At 36.2% G+C, this 17,334-nt stretch overlaps 1 protein-coding gene and 1 non-coding gene across 2 annotated transcripts in view; one reads left to right on the top strand and one right to left on the bottom strand.

Moving 5' to 3' along the window:
* Nucleotides 1-17,334, top strand: part of LOC134647414 (obscurin) — a 124,279-nt gene that overhangs the window by 54,943 nt on the left and 52,002 nt on the right. Inside the window, exons 11-15 of the mRNA XM_063501768.1 lie at nucleotides 137-1,441; nucleotides 1,784-2,320; nucleotides 2,762-3,004; nucleotides 4,009-4,150; nucleotides 15,680-15,870. Coding sequence (XP_063357838.1) covers nucleotides 137-1,441; nucleotides 1,784-2,320; nucleotides 2,762-3,004; nucleotides 4,009-4,150; nucleotides 15,680-15,870 — 2,418 coding nt within the window. The remainder of the gene's footprint in view (nucleotides 1-136; nucleotides 1,442-1,783; nucleotides 2,321-2,761; nucleotides 3,005-4,008; nucleotides 4,151-15,679; nucleotides 15,871-17,334) is intronic.
* LOC134647700 (U6 spliceosomal RNA) lies at nucleotides 14,169-14,272 on the bottom strand. The gene has a single exon (XR_010096851.1). It is a non-coding gene; the product is annotated as a U6 spliceosomal RNA (small nuclear RNA).

The following is a 17,334-nucleotide window of genomic DNA, read 5'->3' as shown; positions in this document are numbered from 1 at the left end:
GTTTGAGGGTTGTTAATGAAACCAGGAGATTATACATATAAACACCTCTGTTGGGATTAAGCTTGGCTAGTAGTAACATTATCATTTTATAAAGAGCAATAGGGATTTATTTAGTGAATACTTGTTTCTTTTTCAGTTGCATTAGCCGAGCACGCAGCCGATGACTTACAATTATTAACACCAGAAGCAGCTACTCCAGCAGAAGTAGCTTCTCCAGAAGCAGCTTCCCCGCAAGCCGCTTCTCCAGAACCAGCAGAAGAGAAGAAGAAAAAGCGAGAGCACGCTAAAGACGCAAAAGCAGCTGAGGTCCAAGAAAAACGGTCCAAAGTTGAAGCAGAAAAGCAGTCTAAGGTTGAAGATATAGAAGTTGAAGAAGTCCTTACAAAAGAACAATCTCTTCAACAACTAAAAGCCAAGAGAAAGGCATCTTTAGAAAGCGAGGTAGCCAAAAAACTTTCAAAGACCGAAACCAGTGAACTTCTTAGTGAAGTACAAGAAATCACCAGCGCACAAAGTGAACTCACATCAGGTTTAGAAACTAAATCATCTGTGAGCCACGAAAGTTCTAAAGTTAGCGAGTCAGTCAAAACTGCTAAGAAGGCGGGTAAGGCAGAGATTATAGAAGAAAGTGTTGAATCATCAGTCACTTCGAAATCGTCTGTCCGCGTGACATCACTTGAAGAGAGTTCGCACGAAAGTGTAGTTCAAAGTTCAACTGTTGAATCAACTGTTCACTCTTCATACGAGGCCAGCTCTGAGAAGCAATCTGCTCAATCATCATCTGTCGAACAAAAATCATCAGTTTCGTCAGTGGAAGCTTCCAGAGTCGATCAGACGTCATCAGAGGCGACTGTTGTCGAAAGAAAATCTTCATTGACCTCTGCATCACAAAAAACTTCAGAAAGGTCTGCTGCTGAGCGAAAATTATCGCAGGAATCAGTAGTTGCTGCTGAACGCAAATCATCACAAGAGTCAGTAGTTTCCGCTGATCGAAGATCGTCACAAGACTCGGTTGTCGAAAAACACTCAGCGCAAGCTAGCGTTGAGAAAACATCATTACAGGCGACCACAGATGAACAAAAAACCACATCATCTAGTCATCTAGTTAAGAAATCTGTAATCTCATCAAAGCAAAAATCACAAGAATCCGTCCAAAAAACTTCTGCACAATCTGAAGAAAAAACAGAAGAGAAAACTGTTGTAGGTAGTGTACAAGAAGGAGCTACTGTAGAGAGTAAGGCAGAGGTAAAACAATCCGAACAAAGATCTGAAGAGAAAACTAACGCTCGAGAGAGTGTAAAAGAAGGAGCTACTGTAGAGAGCAAGGCAGAGGTAAACGCCGCCGGTGGCGTTACTACTACTGAAGAAGGCAACGCAAACGGTCAAACTGTAGAAGAAGACGAAATGTCGAGATATACCCGCAGTTCGCGGCTGTCTGGAGGTAAGTTAACAAAATACACAGTTTAAAGTTCAGTTGCGGCAGTTGCGCCCTTAGATGCAACCGTCTTTAGATACAACCGTAAAAAAAGGGATAGGCCCGTCCACCGTGACCATGCTTACTTTATTCAATAAGAAAAGGGACGATATCATTGGAAGGGTCTCTAACCCTTTATTTACAGCTACATTTATGTCTACTTTAGACTCTCTGAATTCATTTACCCCGACTGTACTAAGTGTTCTTAAAATTTGTGTTCGAATTGAAATCAAGGCTATCTGTCTCATTTATTTTAGATTCATCCATTTGCAAGGTAGTAATTTAACTGTTAAATCCCATCTATTTCAGAATACTCCAGCAGCGCCCGCAAACTATCAAGTGGAGGTCGCTATGAATCCTCCTCCTACGAGAGCTCCGGCTACTCTCGTCGCGAAAGCGGCTCCATTGAGGGCAGCACTCGCTACGAGTCCGCCAAGTATTCCAGCTCCATTGAAGGAAGCAAGTATGGCGCCGAAGGAAGCAAATATGGCGTAGAAGGAAGCAAATATGCCGCTGAAGGAAGCAAATATGGCGCAGAAGGAAGCAAATATGGCGTAGAAGGAAGCAAATATAGCGCCGAAGGAAGCAAATATGAAATCGAGTCCGAGTCCACCAGCAAACTCGACAGCATCGCTGCCAAATACGGCCTCGGCAATAGCACCAGCAGGACTGAATCTTCCATCGAGTCCAGCTACGAAACCGCCAGAAACGGCGAAAGCAAATACTCCAAGATCGCCAATGGCAGCATAAGCACCGGGGAATACCAGTCAACCAGGGTAATCAAGTCCGAATCTCAGGACGGAAAACCGGTATTCACCAAGACTTTGGAAGGCCAGAATATTGAGCGTAAGTGGTGTGCACACGTGAATGGTAGACACACAACTAGTGCTTGTACATACGCTTCTAGATACTGACATACACAACACATTTACTAACGCTTCGTAGTCTTCTTCTTTTTAAGAGTCCGTACGGTTCTGAATACAAGGAAATGACATTCATTCCAAACAGATTTTTTAGCAACATACGAGTATTCTTAAAAAAAAATTACGAGTTAAGGTATTTACAAAGAAATTACTACTTAATTAAATCGTCATGATAAGCAAGGTTGCTCAAAGAGGTCTCAAAACGATATAACGCCTCAAAAACAGGAACCGTATTCAGATATCTATGAACACCCTGCTCGCTAAAATATAGTTGATATTTTATGTTTATGTAAATACACTTAAATAAAACTTCAACGGTTCCGACAATCCCGTACGGACTCTCCTAACCATTTTCTGTCCTCAGCCGGCGAAAATGCCTCCTTCGAATGCTCGCTCCGTTCTTCGGAAGCCGTCAAAATCACTTGGCTTAAGGACAACAAGCCTTTAACGGACCGTCTCATGGACCGAGTGACCATCACCAACGAAGCCCATGACCATAAGCTGGAGATTCTGCACTGTATGGAAGATGATTCGGGGACGTATACTGCGAGGGCTGAGAACCCTAAGGGAAACTCGCATTGCACGGCGCAGTTGGTCGTCTCTCAGTGTAAGTTTTGATTATTTTCGATCGGTTTGAGCAAGTTGATAAGAATTATAAGTTTGAGTATTTTTTGTTTACTGAAATGTATATTGTCAATAATTATCGATGGAAGAAAAAAATCCTGTTTTGACAAAAAACACGTTTTTACTCGTACAAAACTCACTATCGTCACACAAAACAAGCACATACATACATAACCTTGCACGCAATAGACACTAGTCACTGGCGTCACTGCACTTTTACTGCACTACTCTTGATTATCTTATAAGACTATTCAGTATTCAATCGTGTTGAATTTAAATACTCCTACCTTATCTATTTGCTCAAACCAAATAAAATTTAAGAATAAAAACATTCAATAAGTAACTGTATTTCTGAAACTTCAATCATATCTTTGCATGTTGCCATCGCAATACATCCAAATAAGACATCGTACGCGTATAACAAGTATTTAGAATCTGTAAACTATTGTAATTTTCCTGTATTTTCACCGGAGTATTTAGATGTTGTTTGCATGTTGCCGGCACTTTTAAAATTTATAAAAACTATGTTTACTAGTTTAACAGGCACCTTCGACAGACGCTGTTCTGTTCTTACTTAAATTAATAAATTAATGAATTGGTCATACTACATCAGCCAGAACCTTATGCACCTATTGTAATAATATAGCTTTTGTATAATAATACTGTTATCTAAAAATATGGAATAAACGTCGTTTTTAGATTCAAAATTGTGAAAACCTTTATATTACTCGGTATTGTTACATTTTTGTCGATTGCATTTACAGATACAGTTGACTCAGTTCGAGTGTGTGGTATATTACCTACTTGTAGTTCAAAATATTGGTGCAATTTTTCTTCTTCAAATGTTATTGCTCTTATATTAATATTGGTTTTATATATAGACTCATCTAAGTTACCTAGTCTTTATTTTACTTCACAATTTTTGAGAGTGAGTATGTTATGCTAAATATTGGGGTCGACTTCCTGACAAATATGTTCTGCATACAGTGACAGATGAGGAACGCAGGGAGCGTAACGCTCTTAATGCTCCGTACTTCATCGTAGCACTGAAAGATACTGAGATAATGGAGAACACGTATCTGCGCTTCATGGTCAAGGTCAAGGGAGACCCCAACCCGGAAGTCAAGTTGTAAGTACCTTACTTCAAGTTTGTGTCATACACATTACAGGGCCGAACCCTCCAGTCAAGGAATTACGACTGTGTCAGGGGAATTAGCTAGGTACCTATTAAATTTTCGGAATTTCCTGAAATGTGTTTCAGTTTTTTATTTTAAAACCTACTGCTAAAATGGGAAACAATAATTAACTTCTAAGTCTTCTAACATAGATATCTGCTATACATACTTAGCGACTTTTAAATCCACCTAGCACCCAAGACCTTGTACCTTTTTTATAAATTTATGCACTCGTAAAAACCAGTCCTCTCTTTCGATTATATTTTTAAATTCTGACTAGTCTATAATTATAGCCCATACTAATTGCATAATATACTTCAAAGTGGCAAAAAAATATACTTGATGATCAAACGAACTTCTTGAAGTGAAGTTCGATCGAAATTATATGAGTCACTTCATTTGAAGATATAATTATATATTAACCATGTAGTTCCCCTATTGTACAGGTAGCATCGCACACATTTAAGAGTAACTATTTTGATTAAAACTGTCAAAGCAACTTCCGCCCACATCCGGTTACCGCTCACCGGTATGCCGCTCTTCATTATTTTTAGAGAAGGCAGAAACCAAAACTTATATCAGGGTTCTAGGGTGGGAGGGACCTTATATTATATCTTCAAATGAAGTGACTCATATAATTTCGATCGAACTTCACTTCAAGAAGTTCGTTTGATCATCAATTATGTTTCGTCACTTCATTTTTCAGATATAATTATATATTAACCATGTAGATGTTTAGAGATATAAGTTTTGGTTGAAAAAAGATAAGTGTTGGTTGTCTTTTTCTTTTATCTTTTTTTTTTTTTGTCTAAGTTAGGAGATTCCTCCTGACTATCGCATGGGCGCCGGGGCGTCCCGAATGAATTTATTTTTCCTCAGTTTATATTCCACTGAACGCAGTATTTTTAAATACTGTTCGTTACGTACACAACGCACTGGCATTAGAAATATATCATTAAAAGTATAGTGAAACATTTAAAAACAGGTCCAAGGTTTATTTTATTTATAACAAAGGTTATTTATTTATTATTTATTAAAACGAGTCATTCCGGTGGAATGTGTTTGTTAACCGTGGTGCTAAACCGGAACGCCAATTCTTATTTGGCCCAAGTGTACGCAATATATTAGGCTGCTAGGTACTCATAAATAGTGTCATTGGTATGAGATAATTTATGCCTATTAAAGTTCAATATTTCAAAACATTCGTTTGTAAATTAATCGCCGTGCGTGTAGAATATTGACTTTTTTTAATTTTATTTTTTATTCTTGGGATTTATTTTATTATGTTGTACCCATTTTGGATGTTATGTTTTTAACTTACAATTAGTGTCCCAAATATACCACATATGCCAACAAGTAAGTTATATGATTTAAAACCGTATTTTAGTAGTCGTTTTTAACTTTAAGTTAAAATAATACGATCTGATGATCCTTTTTCATGAAAAGCCATGATACTACCTTTTCTGATTTATTTACTGCTATCCTAAAGGAATCCAGAAGCACGAGAAACTAAACTGAACCAAAATTAAATCAATGCTTTAGCAAACAACTGTATTAACGGGTTGTGTTTTTAACTTTTTTAGGCAATCAAGTACCCAAGTTATAATCTAAATATTTATCTATTACTATAATATCGAACGCCGTGTACTGCACACCAAGTTCAGGACATAATATGTGTACATTATACACAAGTTTACTGTGCAAATTGAGTCATAAAGCATTGTTAAAAAGCACAAAGGAAGTTTAGTGATGCAGGTTCAACAAAGGTCCATATTAGGTATAGCTAGGTTAAATTTTTTGAACACATTACGATGTTAGAACAAATCCTAATAATCCCGTTTCAATTTGTTGATAAAACGTAGGTAATTGATAAGAATTCTACTAATAATTTGTGGTCAACTTTACATTTAATTTAATTTGATTTGAAAAGGTGTTATAAACTCTTAAAATGTCCTTTTGTGAAAAAAGGTTTTAAAGTTCGCTAGCGGTCCTTGTCCGCGATGTGGAATTAGAGGCTCCGAGCGGTACTACTTGATATCAAAAACAGGCTCGTCTAAGAGTCATAACGTAATTTAGACTAACGATACAACCATACAACCCAGCGTTACCTCCATGCAGGGCGGGATACGCTGTGGCTGTGATATCGTTCCCCGCGTCTTGACGCGTCGGCCGTGTGATGTCTGAGCAGACAGCGACACTGAGAAAATTTAGTTATGCACACGCATGTCAACTTATAGCAGCTCCTGCTGAACAAATTGTGACACAACGGACATTCTAAAGACTCACGCGGCCTAGCGCGTTTCAAGACTGTCAACTTCAAACTAAGTTTTTTTTTTTTTTTTTTACATATATAACGTGTCTAATATCGTTAGGTCCTCTGGATCTATCCAAGAAAAAAAAAAATATAAATTTTATTTTAACCAAATTTCAAAATCCATCATGTTTGCGATCTATAACAAATACCTATATGAACGTGCATAATTATGCTTTCGGTTCAATCATGCGCTATCACATGTGTAGCATTACCAAAAGGTATATTAAACAAAAATCATTTATAAGACTACTGCTACTCAACTTTCGTAGTAATCTTTCAAATAATTTGCTCAAACTCGAATGGTTATTATTGCGCTCATATTACATACATATAAAAGATGATCCAAGGGCCAAGGTCCATTAATGGCACCAGAATAAGTATATGTATGATTCAATTTTATAAACTTAATGTATACTGTTCGAGCTACTGAATGTGCAATTGTGCATAGTACTTACCTAATAACCAGTTAAAACCCGAGTAGGTAAAGTCAGCGTACCTACTCAACAAACATCATTTGTAATTAGCTTACTGTACATTTGTACATAACTCCATGTGACGAGTCTTTACATTTGAATAAAGATATATTATAGGGGATGAACCTCTGCTTATCATGTTATAATATTATTGACAACAAGGAATGAATGGCCATATTTGCATAGATATCGGTGTTGCAGCTTCTATTCCCGCAGTGCGAACTAAACAGGTACCTATTTACAGCAATCAACCACGATAGCAATCCGCAGAATTTCAGGCATTAAGCAACAACACTCAAACCTATGCCTTTTATTTTTATCCAAATATTCGCTCTGTCGGGAACGTTGCTGTTACCGTTAGACGTAATTTTTTTTTTTTTTAATTTAATAATTATAATCTCTTTATTTATTTTTGGTCTTAAGTTAGGTTATTTTATAATATGGATATAAAAATAAAATACAAAAACACTTACAAAAACAATACAAAATACTTATAAACATATAATAATTATATATTATTATATTAATTAAATAAAATATTGTTGGCCTAATAAAAATATTGTATTTGCTGTATTGCTACTGTGGTTGTATTGTGAGTTTAGAGAACAAATATTATGTTTAGTGATTTCATCTTGACGCCATGACATATATTATGAATGTGCTATATTAATAACATATGCTGTATGACATAGTGGTATGGTTAGATAGCAAAAGAAGTATAAGTGGTGGGTCCCACTAACTACGGATAATACATTTATGATATGTAGGTAGGTACCTACTGTATTTTAAACTTGGCAAAAGCGTATTGCATAGTAGGTACCATCGTATTGCCAACATCGTATTGACAATGGCTGGAGGGGTACCGCGACCGACACATGGAACTTGAACCATACCATACATTCATTTGTTTATGCTTTACGGTTTCTATTACCTATTTAATTATTTATATTTTTAATGGCATAATCTGAGGGTAATCCTTTAAAGGCTAATCGTTTTGAAAAATTGAATATTATATATGAATAGTTAGGTACCTAGTTACCCATTATTTAAAACAATAAATATCTGTGACATATGTGAACAAATATCTTCATAAGTGCAACTCGCCAAAATGTACAGAAAACCGCTTTTATTATTATTCTCAGATGGATGGTCATGGTACTCTAAATGACGCTTGACACTTTGTCAGCTTCGACATGAACTGATGTATTAATGATGAAAAAGGCGTAAAAAGTGTTTCGTATTCAGTACTCACAAATTGTTCAAGTGGGTTTATTAGATAAATTATGATGAATAAACTCATGTTCCTCTAATTCAATTGAATTAGGTGTACTCCTTATAGTTGGACGACTCAAATTAATAAATCATTTTATTTCACTTTAAAACAATATGTCAATCAGACAATAAGTAACACTTATTTACTGACTTCGCCTATAAGCGATCTTGACATTATAAATATATTTTTATGTACTCATTTGGTTGACTCGTTTTTATGCAGTTTAATATAAGAGTAAACCGAAGTTGTTAAAGTTTCATCGTCACCAAAATGTATGCACCACTGTCAGCGCACCACTTCATTTGTTTAATTGCAAATTGTATGTCAATTACTTTAAAGTAATAATGCGACGTGATGTAGGTACATCTAGCAATTCCCACTTTTAGAGACAAGTTATAACTACCTCCTGTATTAATATTATTTATGTTGGTAGTATAAAAGCAATATACTACTGTGTTAATTATAAAATGTGTGAGATAGTCTTTATTGTTGATTCGCATTAGACCTCTGGGCGCATTAGGGTTTCTGTTTATTATACTTTGAGGGTTTATACTATTTTTTAAATACCGTTTTATGGGTTAGGTGTGAGTAAAATTTATTATGTCAAACATAATTGGATATTAGAAATTCAAATATATTTTTATATGTTGGGCCATCTAAAACCAAGTAAAAAGAAAGCCTCCCTCGGCTCTATAATAAAACCTAATTACCATTTTAAAGACAATACATTTTTCACATAATATAATTCGTAATTCTTTATTGCAACCATGGTACCATGGGTACCTACTATGAAAAATGCGCCAATATGAATATCTAGGCCCTCTGTTTCGTTGTGCGATCTTATGCCTTCGTGTTGGTTCACGACCAACCCCCAGGCGAAATCGGTGTTCGAAATACGAACAGACTTTCCTTCGTGTTGGTTCACGACCAACCCCCAGGATGATTTATTCCTTCGTGTTAGTTCTCGACTAACCCCCAGGATTTATGTATGTCCTTCAAGTTGAAGGATTGTCCAACTATTTTAATAACAAATATTTTTTATATTGCACAACGAATAAAATGTAATCTCACAGCTAACACCATAGTACGAAACGAAGATCGTTATCAAAAAGCAATGTGGTCTTATGCCGAATATTTCGGCAACTAGACCGACGTGTGGACGCTACCACGCACAAATAAAGAATGAAGAGCGGCATACCGGTGAGCGGTAACCGGATGTGGGCGGAAGTTGCTTTGACAGTTTTAATCAAAATAGTTACTCTTAAATGTGTGCGATGCTACCTGTACAATAGGGGAACTACATGGTTAATGACAGCGTTTTACACAAAAATAAAACGCTAATTAAATAACTTACCATATTCGGAACCTAAAGTAATATATTGAGAGTGGCAACACTGTAGTTAGTCGTATTGTCCTTTTCTAGCATATACGTCCATCTCTCTCCCACACCCCCACCACTTCAGGCAGTTGCGTTTGACAATTTTGACAGTTAGAAACAAACGCAAATTACCTCATTGTCTCAAAATTATACATATTTACACCAGGCAGGATTAAAACTTTAGGTTCCGAATATGGTAAGTTATTTAATTAGCGTTTTATTTTTGTGTAAAACGCTGTCATTAAACAACTGTACCGATATTCGGAACCTAAAGTAATATATTGAGACGTGTTTGTTATCGCCTGGTGGTGGGAAGACGCCAAGCCAATGTGATTATACATGTACTTACATATTATGTATATGTAATATTATTATATTAGGAGTGTTTAATTAATTAATTAATTATGTAGTACACCCTTTATTTTAATACATGTGAGGAGAGAGGTATTTAGTAAAGCATACAATTTTATATACCATTATATTATGATACTAACTTTCCATTTTATATACGTATTTAATGTAGGTACTTATAAATTTTCAACGAAAATAAGTGAGTCACCACAAGGGTGCTATAGTACTTAATTATATGTATGTGAGACTATGTAAAAGAAGATAAGTCAGTCTACTCTTCAGGGAGCATACAACATCTGTGATATGGAGTGATGTAATTAAAATATGAAAAGATAAAAATCATAAAGTACTCGAGTAGTTTTTATTTATAACTCCCAATTATTGACAAATTTGATAATAATTATCTAGTAAGGTAAGCAGTTGCAGGATATAACAAGGACAAGACCTTTCTTATTTCCAGAATCCCTCAGGATTAAGTAGACGAATATTTTAAATATTCGTTATATCACTATCACTACCCACAAAGTTAATATTGGGTAGGTACTTAATAAAATATCATAGGGAATACTTTTAATGATTTTACTGAATTCTTTTAATGACTGTGAGCCAGTGTGAGCTATTTATTTGGTTATAGCTATAAAATGCATTTAATCGTTTGTACGCTTTACTAACGCGAACGCGAGCTAATGGACCTAAACAAACCTTACTTAAAATTGTGAAGGTTACTTTGAGAGCTTAAGCCATATCATAATACTCATGTGGGCACTAGTTACGACGCTTTTTGGTGCTCTTGACGTTCAAATGGTAAATGTAGAATTGCCACAGAGCTTTATCAATGATATTTGTATAGGTGCAGCTCATTCTGCTTATGTTCATGTTTAGCTATCATCAAGTGACCTTAATTGTACTCATTATTGTCTATATATGCAGTATGAGTAGTTTACCTTATCTGGTGCCTACTAGTAGACATAAACTTGATTGTTTCTGAACGCTAAAGTGGCTTAATTTATGTAAACCATTCATAGACATAGCTTAATTCTGAATATTCAGTCTTCTCTTTCCAGATTAAGAATAAGGTACTTAATTCGAAACCTTAGCTCATCGCATATGTGTTTTTAACCAAAATGAAAATTTGTGTTTATTTTGTGATTTTACATTATTTGCAATAACTGTGCGGAACCATGGGGTCCCCGACCTTTTGCCGGGCACCCGTGGGCCCAAAGCCAACAGCGCAGATGCCGTTTAAGAGGAACCTCTATTTTATCCAATGCTAGGGTCAACACTTTGTCGAATATATTTGATATTTATGTATATTTATCCTCCTTATGACCTAAGGGTAGGTTAATTGTAACTTTTTGATATCAAATATACGCAGAATAGTCAATTATTTTGTATTCTGAAGTGCATATAATATTACTGGATTTGGGCCAGTGTGCTTTTGTATACTATATCTCTGGCCTACTATATAGGCTAGTCTATTAACATCCCGCCTCCTGGAAGGCAGTATACAGACTTCTTAGATATATTCACGGTAGTGCTAAGAGTATGGACCTGGTTTTCCGACACTTGACTGCATGAGATTATTTTTTCAGGTCTCGAGCAAGAAGGGTGCCTAGATAGGTTGAGGTCCTCAACTTGTGGATTTGGTAGGAGCAAGACACAGACGGGGTGTAAATTAGTTAATCCACCATGTTTCAAGAGATTCATGTGCATTCATGCCTTCAGGTTACACTGTAGAGACAGACTAACACTTTGGCAGAGTTTTGCTAACATATAATAATAGATTGCATTTGTTTGGGTGTACAATTACATGTTCCACACCAAAAACATAATTATTTATATATTTCAATCTATTTTTGAAAGGTTTGCGTTTCAAAATAGCTTCGCCTTTTCGCAAGGCGTGCTCCTGTTCCCCTATTTTATTGTGCAAAGCGAACAGTATCACAATGCTATAATTTTGTATAAATTGAGAACTAGAGGGTCATGCCCTAGACGTGACCGCCCAGAAACTGTGCTAGAACCGTTCGTACAAACCATTCAGTCACTATTTTTAAAAACCTTTTGTAGTGGGTACATTCCACGGTCTTAAATTTATTAAACGTGTAGTATCAAACTATGACAAGTCATGATAAGTGAAATAAGTGACAACAGTATCTGGTCCGTGCATAGAAGCACTTGCCCTTGAGGTTAGGGCATGGGTAGTTTATTATAAACTTAATCCGTGCATAGGAGCACTTACGATACAGGTGGTTTAAAACTTCCAGGGTCACAATACAGACACAAGGGTGTAAAATACATAATTCATAAACGCCCGTTAGGCCAGTTTTGTATATTTTATTTCAAACATGCTTGTGCAGCACCGCCAGCACATGATAATTTTCCTAATATACCATGGCAGTCAGGGATATAATAATTATGTAAAAAGGTAGGTAACCTTGGTCATGTCGTGTACATAGGTAGGTACTCGTAAACATGTTAACTGAAAGACAAGTGCTCTCCAGCCAAATATAATTTATGCAACTGTGAGCTGCTCTTACATTGGGATCATATGTATTTATTTCTAGTCTGTCATATTGTAGCAGGCCTAGACTTCAAAGGTTTTTAGATGTTTATAGGGCCGTTAAACGGACCCTTTGTACACCTTGAGCAGGCTGTTTGTTTCACACCATGGGTAATATATATTGTAAACATAGCTTATTTCAGAATGGAATCGTAAGCTCTGTTGTGTCGTGAGCTTACCGAGCCTGATTTAATTAGAGTCCACAGATTGTATGGACCTTGGAGGATTGACCACTCCTTATTCTAATTATCAATATTCTGCCTGGGCTTATAGTCGAAATTAGGTGACTAAATCTCTTAGTATTATCTATGCCACCCAAGTTATGAGGCTTAGCGTCTCCAGACCACAATTTTATATTAGGGTGCAAAGATTTTTTCCATCTTTAAAATAAAAATGAGTCGAGATAGGCCTGGAATCTTAGGTTTTTATTTTACCTATTATAATTTTAGAAATGTTATGTAAATGGAAAGCAGTTTTCACTTTTACCACAGTTAATTAGCCCAATTTCGGGTTTAGCCAATAGGGTGTTCGGGACCCTTGAAATAGATTGGTAAACAAAAATGAAAACTCTAATAACGAAGCCTTGCCTATTTCGACTGATTTTTACCCAAAACATTATTTTAAACCATTTTTACATTCTCTAAAAAGAGATATTTACAACTTAATCTTTGTAATATTTTTGTGATTGTGGTCTACTCGCACGCCTGTGTTATGACCATATCATTTATATTTCTGTGAATATGTCTGACGTGCCTTGCGCAGGCTTACATAGGTTATAATATCATCATCAATAACTTGACGTCAGTTTGTGAACGAATCAAAGATTCTTTTGGCACACCTTACGCAGGTGTAAACATGGCAGCCTTGCGCAGGTTTAGATAGGTACATAATATATTGGTTTCATCACAAATAACTTGACGTTAGTTTGTGAACGAATCAAAGATTCTTTTGGCACACCTTACGCAGGTGTAAACATGGCAGCCTTGCGCAGGTTTAGATAGGTACATAATATATTGGTTTCATCACAAATAACTTGACGTTAGTTTGTGAACGAATAAAAGATTCTCTTAGGCGCACCTTAGCAGGTGGAACCATAACAAACGTAAGTTTAAGAATAAGTATCATTCAAATCAAATACCCTGAGTTCCTTGCTCGACAAGGTGAAAGGCTTTACGCCGGCTTTAACAGGCACTTTTAGAAAGTGTCATTCACGGTGACGCGCAGATTTGCCAAAACTAAACTTTAACTCTACAGTTAACTAATATAATTTGACAATATGAACCAAACCATGCGTCTTCGTCAATGAATCAATCTAAAGATTCCCGTATCGTTAATGCCCTTCCATGTCACAGGCTTCCGATTTTATTTGAAACGTTTAATTTAAGTGTACTATTTATGTAGGTAGGTAAGTAGGCTTAAGAATTGACCCTCTTGTATGTAGTTACGTATAGAATTAATAATCAAGTTATTCAAATTCAAAATAACACAAGCACATATAGCACCTACATGCAAGAGTTCTTTTCCTTAACCTTTAAAGCTGTAAGTACCTGCTAAGTTATATATTTAAGTAGGTACCTACCTACATAAATCAAAGATCTAGTTGGAGAGATATAAGTTGATAGATACAGAGTGAAATACTTCACGAATTCGCATGTCATTCTTGCGCAGAGCCATGCTAATCTCTCTCTATGTCTAGTCAGATTTAAGTTTATGTACTGCCGAAGTACTCACTTTCCACAAAAATAAATGCAATGTTTGCGATGTAGGTTTGTTCGTTACCTTGTGTCCCTTAGAGCGGAAATATCGTCGACTCCTATTCGGGTACACGTTATTTATCAGCAAGTTTATTACCAAAAAATTAATTTTGCAATATTATATTAACCCGGAACGGGATAAAAAGATAAATTGCCGATAGATACTTGGACAGATAAAAAACCTACACGTCTATAAGCTTCTACCTTAATACGTAGGTTCTACGTAACACGTATTAACTATCCGATCCATTCGTATTCGAAAACACAAATCACTTGAAAGGGTATACCTCCACACATCACCATTTAAGTATTATATAATTTCAACCGTTATTATACACACACAAAGATTTAAACTAACAAGACTCGGAAGAGACTTAATAAAATTAAATTATAATGGTGACACGTGCACGCTTTACCAGCTCGATGTGTTTTCTACCATGTGTTTTAGTATTTTCATTGGCATAGCCACGGTGCGCGCAGGCAGCCTTTGAAAACACTTGCACATCACTATTCCGGATCATTTTTATTTGCTAGATAGTTTAACGGACAACTAAATTTAAATATTTATTTCGAACGGCAAAAGCCGTTAGAAACTGTTTTTCAATATAGTCAGCTAAACTGGGGTACAAATTCAAAAACTCACCAGCAGTTTAGCTTCACGACCTTCCAGATGGAAAAACAGCAAGCCAATGAGGTAATTTGCGTTTGTTTCTAACTGTCAAAATTGTCAAACGCAACTGCCTGAAGTGGTGGGGGTGTGGGAGAGAGATGGACGTATATGCTAGAAAAGGACAATACGACTAACTACAGTGTTGCCACTCTCAATATATTACTTTAGGTTCCGAATATCGGTACAGTTGTTTAATATATAATTATATCTGAAAAATGAAGTGACGAAACATAAATATTGTGTAAGTCCAATACGGGCAATAAATTAAACCAGGTATAAGAATTTACCCGCCTAATCATTAATTAAGAAGTTTTTTAAAGTTACACTTAATATGACTCCATAATGAATTTTTTTCACATGTACCAAGCAGCAATGTACTGCAAACATTAAGAAACAGAAGATGACATGACATTACGAGATACGAGCTTTTTATTGTAACTGCTAACAAGCGTTGGCAGTTACTTTAAAAAGCTCGTATCCCGTAACGTGTGGTGTATTACATTGCGGGCCGAATTATTTTGTATGGTTAAAATTTTAATTGCATTTCTAAGTAAAATGTATCTGAATATACTTTTTAGGTCCTATGCTAACCACCGTTTAAATATTCGCCCGTATTGGATTTACACACTGTATTATGTCCAATAATAATTGGCGTTGATTGATTGGTGCGATTTCTTAATGCTTAACCTACTCTTTTGTGTTTTCTCCAGCTTCCGTGACGGCAAAGAGATCAAGGCATCTTCGGATTCCGACCGCGTCTCCATCGTTCGCACCCGCGCTGAGAAGGGGTTCTTCGAACTGGTCATCGCTGACGTCGTCCCTTCAGATGCTGGGGTCTACTCCTGCCGGGCTATGAACATCTATGGCGAATGCTCTACTGAAGCCAGAGTTACTGTCGTTGGTAAGTCCATATTATATCCTTCTGTCTTAGCTTCTGTCGGGGAAAAGTCCATATTATATCCTTCTGTCTTAGCTTCTGTCGAGGAAAGATCATCACTATAGTCTCAGAGTTGGTCTTCATCAGTGTTGGCCGAAACGTTAATGCAATTGACTTTATTGACCATTAACCATTACAAATTGAACCGTATACTGTAACCGTCCGTTACGGTTCACGGTTCAATTTGTGCTGGCTAATGGTCATTTGCAATTAACGTTCGGCCGATACTGGTCTCCATCTTCCGCACTTGCACGGAGAAGGAATTTTCCAAGCTGGTCGTTGTTGACATGGTTCCTTATAACGCTGGTGTCTACTTCTGCCGGGCTATGAACATCTATGACGAATGCTCTACTGAAGCCAGAGTTACTGTCGTTGGTAAGTCCATATCCTTCTATCTTAGCTTCTGTGGGGGAAAGATCATCACTATAGTCTTTGAGTTGGTTTCCTTCATCCGCACTTGCGCGGAGAAGGAATTCTCCAAGCTGGTTGTTGTTGACGCGGTTCCTTATGACGCTGGTAGACACTAGCAATAGGAGTAGACACTCCTGCCGGGCTATGGAGATTTAAAGTGTCATTCAATAGAACTTGCTAACTATGTAAACAAAAGTTACTAGTAAATTGACATTCAGTGTCAATTTTAGTATGGCGGTTTGTTTACATAGTTAGCAAGTTATATTGAATGACAGTTTATGGCGAATGCTCTACTGAGGCCAACGTTATAAATATACAGTCGTCAGTAAGTCCGTATTTTATCCTTCTATCATAGGTTCTGAGGTGAGAAACCGGCCAAGGGTTCCGTACATTAAGTCCGACTCACGCTTGACTGCACATTTCTAATAGGTTTTCCTGTCATCTATAGGTGAAGAACTATTTTGTGTATTTTATTCATAATTTTAAAAAGTAGTTTCGGAGTTAAACGGTTAATGGTCATTTTTTGCCTATTTTCTTGAATTACTTTTAAATTGTGTATCCTAAAATTATATAAAAATATATTTGAGATTCTCACAATAACCTCTTTCATTTGATATGTAACACGATATAGTTTGAATAACTTTATTTTTTCTTTCTCATTTTCAATTATATCTGCTTGATATTCTCTGTTGCATAATGCAGCTGTTTCATTTGCATATAACAAACCGTAATAACTAGGTTTTATGATGTTTGGACGGCTTCCAGCAATTTATGAGTCTGGACTATAAATATGCAAGACGCCGAATTTAGACACTTGTTGATTTTCGTCACTTATTTATAGTTGGTAATAACAACTAATGACCAGAGTAGCAATTTGTAACTTGTCTTATGCTTCTACAACAAAATCTAATTTGTACGAGATTCGAATGTTTTTTAACATTAGTTTAATTGATCTGTGTTACTAATTTAAGTATTTATTCTAAATGTCCAGTTGCATATAGGCATCATGTATTTAAA

This window comes from Cydia amplana, chromosome 4 (genome assembly GCF_948474715.1).
Source record: "Cydia amplana chromosome 4, ilCydAmpl1.1, whole genome shotgun sequence".
NCBI lineage: Eukaryota > Metazoa > Arthropoda > Insecta > Lepidoptera > Tortricidae > Cydia > Cydia amplana.
The sequence above is the reverse complement of the archived record's forward strand: the minus strand, read 5'-3'. Positions and strand labels throughout refer to the sequence as shown.